The following is a 4,899-nucleotide window of genomic DNA, read 5'->3' on the forward strand; positions in this document are numbered from 1 at the left end:
GCAGAGAAAACGATACTCCTCTGCAGAAAACATACAAATAAAGATCATTTTAGACGTTTAATTACTATTTGTAGCATTGGGATCGCTAGAAGAGCACTATTGTTGGGGGTTTTTCTTCTAAAAACTCATTTTGCCAGCACGTCTCTCAAAAGTGACCACAAAACCAGTCATAAGAGTCAATTTTTCCGAAATTGAGATTTATACGTCATCTGAAAGCTGAATAAATAATCTTTCCATGGATGTATGGTTTGTTATGATAGGACAATATTTGAAAATCTGGAATCTGAGGGTGCAAAAAAAATTTGAATATTGAGAAAATCACCTTTAAAGTTGTCCAAATGAAGTTCTTAGCAATGCATATTACTAATCAAAAATGAAGTTTTGGTATATTTACGGTAGGAAATTTACAAAATATCTTCATGGAACATGATCTTAATATCCTAATGATTTTTGGCATAAAAGAAAAATGGATAATTGTGACCCGTACAATGTATTGTTGGCTATTGCTACAAATATAGCTGTGCTGCTTATGACTGCTTCTGTGCTCCAGGGACACACATGACAGTGTACTGTGGAGCTGATGTGATGGTGTCTCGTCCGCAGGTGGATGTGTTCTGGTGCTCAGCAGAAACCTGGTTCAGTACGCTTGCTTTGGTCTGTTTGGCATCATTGCGCTGCAGGTGAGTGAGCAGCTCAGGTGCGTCTGTGCTTCTGTGTAAGAGTCTGAAGCGTGCGGCACGTGTTCATCAGCGCGTCTCTGTGTTTCAGACAGTCGCCTACAGTATTCTGTGGGATCTCAAGTTTCTCATGAGGTGAGTTCAGATGAATAAACACCGTTCACACTGGAGCTGAATGCGGCGTCACTCCTGTTTCTCTGCTGAAACCTGTGCTAGTTTAGAATTTTCAGTTTTTAACTTTAGAGTTTTAGTTAATTTTGTGCTTTTTGTCTGTTCTAAGTTTTTCTTAATTTTCTTCATTAGTTTTAGTTATTTTAGAACTTCAAAATTAAACCAAACAAATGATGTTCTGTTCATACTAGCGTTATTTTAGTGTCATCAAGATACTGTTATAGTTGTTACTATTTTGATTAAATTTTTATATTTTCTGTTTTCATTTTAATTTGTTAAATTGTTGGTTTTTGTCATTTTTATTAGTTCTAAATGTGTGTGTGTATGTATGTGTATATATATTTATTTATTTATTTATATAATTTATTTATTATTTCATATTTCTAACATTTACTTCATTTCAAGTAACACAATTTTTTTTTTTTTTTTTTTTTTATGGTTTAAGTTTTAGTTAACGATAATTACTCTGGTTCACTTACAGTTGTTTATATTATAAAAACCAAACTCAGTCCTTAAAATGATTAGGTAGAGACGACCACTTAAATGCATTTAATATAAACTTGTGTGGTGTGTGTTCAGGACCAAACTGAATGACTGATCGTTAATGCAAATTGTGACACAAGATGTACTAGTAATTCCCAGTATTTCAGTGATTGCTAATTTTACTTTGGTCAGAAATGACTGTTTCCTGTTTCAGTGCAGAAACACTGCTGTTGTTATAATAACAGTGCTGTAATAGGGTTTTTCCACTGTTTGATGATCTCTAGTGTTGCATATTTACACTGAAAGTCATCAGATCTACAACACATAAATGCATGCATAAATAAAGGCATGCATAAAAGAGACTCTTCATGAACAAAAACACCAAAGCAGTCAGATGCATCTTTCCTGTGTGATCTACCGTATGTACAACCACAGTCAGATTTGAGCCGGAACGACGGTGTGTGCGTGTGTTTGTGCAGGAATCTGGCTCTGGGTGGAGGGCTGCTGCTGCTGCTGGCCGAGTCTCGCTCTGAAGGGAAGAGCATGTTTGCCGGCGTGCCGTCGATGGGAGAGAGCTCTCCGAAGCAGTACATGCAGCTCGGCGGCCGCGTGCTTCTGGTGCTCATGTTCATGACGCTGCTGCACTTCGACTCCAACTTCTTCTCTGTGAGTCTCCTCAAGAGTTTCAGCACACTGTGTGTCAAACCTGGCACCTTCAAATAAACCAGAAACATCAATATATATATATATTTATTTATTTAATCTCGCAATTCTGACTTTATATCTTACATTAATGACATTATATCTCACAGTTCTGACTTTATATCTATATAAACTCAGAATAAATTTTTTTCTCTCGTTTATAAGTTTTCATCTCGCAGTTGTTTTCTTTTTTTTAAAGGTAATTGTGATTTTTATTTTTATTTTCTCAAGATTCTAAGTTTATATCTTACAATCCTGAGAAAAAAAAGTCAGAGTTGTGAGATAAACAATTCTCAATCAGAAATTGCTAATAAACTCTGCAAACACTCGAGTGATCTTGGCTTTATTTTATAAATCAGCGTATGCACGAGTGAACAGGACAATTTTAACTTGTGTCTGTGGTTCAGATGAATGAATGAAATTGGACACAGGCTTTAAATCATCGTGTGAAGAGACGGGGAGCTCAGAGTCAGATGTCACGCAGCTCTGTGTGCCTCAGTAATAAACGTGTTGACCCGATACAGAGAGTACTGTAGTTTATACCAATACTACTCAAATATTACAGTTACTCAGCACAGTAAATTAACCAGTGTTTGCTTGCATATTTATTTATGCCAAATTATTGAAAAAGTTACTGTTCAAAAGCTTGGTCTTGGTAAGATTTTTTTGAAAGAAGTCTCTTCTGCTCAGCAAGGCTGCATGTATTTGATCAAAAATACAGTAAAAATTGTGAAATAGTTTTAGAATCTAAAACAGCTGTTTTCTGTGTGAATATGTGTTAAACTGTAATTTATTTCTGTGATGCGCAGCTGTATTTTCAGCATCATTACTGCAGTCTTCAGTGTCACATGATCTTCGGAAATCATAATAATATGCTGATTTACTGCTCAACAAACATTTCTATTATTATCAATGTTGAAAACACAATATTGTTGTGGAAACTGATACATTTTATTCTTCAGGATTCACAGATGAATAGAAATCAAATTAATGCATCCTTGAATAAAATAATTAATTTCTTTAAAAAAAAAAAAAATCTTACTGACCCCAAAGTTTTCATTTAAATAATTAAAACAGTAGTATGTAGCCTTAAATGATTATTATTATTAATAGTATTATTATTATTATTTCAATTAAATAAATGTTATTATTATTGTACTGTTATATTTACAGTATAATTTGGCACCTAATTGCACAGAATATTTTCTATTTTCAGTATCAAAGTTTTAGGACGTGCTTCATTGTTCATACACAAAATGTAACTATATAATCACACAGCTCTGATCTGCTTAATGCAGCTATAATGCATGAAGCTTCTGTAAATCTGCTGTGAAAAACACTAAATTAGAGCACTACTGGACAATCTTGACATCTCTTGCTGCTGTTGTCTTTTGCAGAAGCACAAGTTCTGATCTTTGAGAATGAAATGGAAGTGTTTTCTGTCCGTCAGGTCCTGCAGAACATGGTGGGAACGGCGCTCATCGTGCTGGTGGCCGTGGGCTTGAAGACGAAGCTGGCCGCTCTGACGCTGGTGCTGTGGCTCCTGGCCATCAACGTCTACTTCAACGCCTTCTGGACGGTGCCTGCCTACAAACCCATGCACGACTTCCTCAAGTACGACTTCTTCCAGACCACCTCGGTCATCGGAGGCCTGCTGCTGGTGGTGGCGCTCGGCCCGGGCGGCGTGTCGATGGACGAGAAGAAGAAGGAGTGGTGAGGAGACGTTCACGAGGAGCCCGAGACGCCGGAGCTCGCCGCGGTGCATCCGGGTTATTTTTATCGCATTGTTAAATCCTGGAGTTTTATTTACCGCCTCGCCCTGCGTTGCAGCAATTGAGGAGATTCCTATTCGTTTCAATCTGGTTTTGTGTTTAATAATGAAAGCGTGTTTATGGGGAAGCGTTCCGTGGGATGTTTGTGAGCGATGACACGGCGTGCATCAGATCTTCTTCTTCCTGGACTGTTTCTCATGTTATTTGCGATGCATCAGACGTCTGTGAACTCTGAACTGTAGGCGTCTCGGGCGAGTTTGACGGGCCGTTTGTCAGATTCTGTTGTTTTACAATCGACGCCGGACGAACGGGACGGTTATCCAAGTGTTTTCTGTTGATTCTAAGAAAGACAAGTCACTGTATTGATTTTTTCAGAAGTTTATATTGTATTTTTGACTTTGGGTTTTCAGATCGTGGCGGAAAAATAAAGCAAAACCAACAAATGATTTAAATGTGTTTGTGTGGCGTTCTAAATGACTGCGTTTATGTGCATCCTCGTGATGAGAGTAATTGCATTTTACTATGTAAACACGATGCTTGATGCAATTAATTATGACAGCCATAAATGTAGTAAATTTAATGCTGATTTTGATGCATTAAAATAAGACAAAAAGCATGAGAAATCAAGATATTTCTTATCTTAATTCACCTCCTCAGTGTTTGGAGAATGAACTCTAGAAAAACCTCATGAGAGCCTCATTTTATAAGTCTGATTTCTAGATCTGGAAAAATCATGTAAATTCGTCTATTTCAGCTTAACTTGCATTCATTTGCTGCCTTCGGTTTTTAAGTATAATCAAATTCGCTGTCATTTCAACTTTTTTCTCAGCTAATTAAATTGAATTATAAATTAACCTAAATTATATTAAACTGACTTTAAAAATCGAGTTGAATCTCGTAGAGCTAAAAAAAAAAAAAGTTGTTAAAATTGTTGAAATTATTTTAATGAGCTAAAGTAATGGGAAAACATGTTGCCATAAGTTGTTGATTTTTATTTATTTATTTTTTTTAACATACAGTGTGGGCATTTTTAATAATATGTCAAGCTCAATTAATAAAATTGTATGTTATTTTTAAATAGCACTGTAAAAATA

At 36.1% G+C, this 4,899-nt stretch overlaps 1 protein-coding gene across 2 annotated transcripts in view; it reads left to right on the plus strand.

Moving 5' to 3' along the window:
* surf4 (surfeit 4) overlaps positions 1-4,251 on the plus strand; it is an 11,613-nt gene extending 7,362 nt beyond the window's left edge. For both annotated transcript variants that reach the window (XM_058777367.1, XM_058777366.1), the window contains exons 3-6: positions 604-680; positions 769-812; positions 1,811-1,997; positions 3,484-4,251. In XM_058777367.1, coding sequence (XP_058633350.1) covers positions 604-680; positions 769-812; positions 1,811-1,997; positions 3,484-3,750 — 575 coding nt within the window. In that variant the 3' untranslated portion in view covers positions 3,751-4,251. The remainder of the gene's footprint in view (positions 1-603; positions 681-768; positions 813-1,810; positions 1,998-3,483) is intronic.
* The last annotated feature ends 648 nt before the right edge of the window (positions 4,252-4,899 follow it).

Source organism: Onychostoma macrolepis, chromosome 05 (assembly GCF_012432095.1).
Source record: "Onychostoma macrolepis isolate SWU-2019 chromosome 05, ASM1243209v1, whole genome shotgun sequence".
NCBI lineage: Eukaryota > Metazoa > Chordata > Actinopteri > Cypriniformes > Cyprinidae > Onychostoma > Onychostoma macrolepis.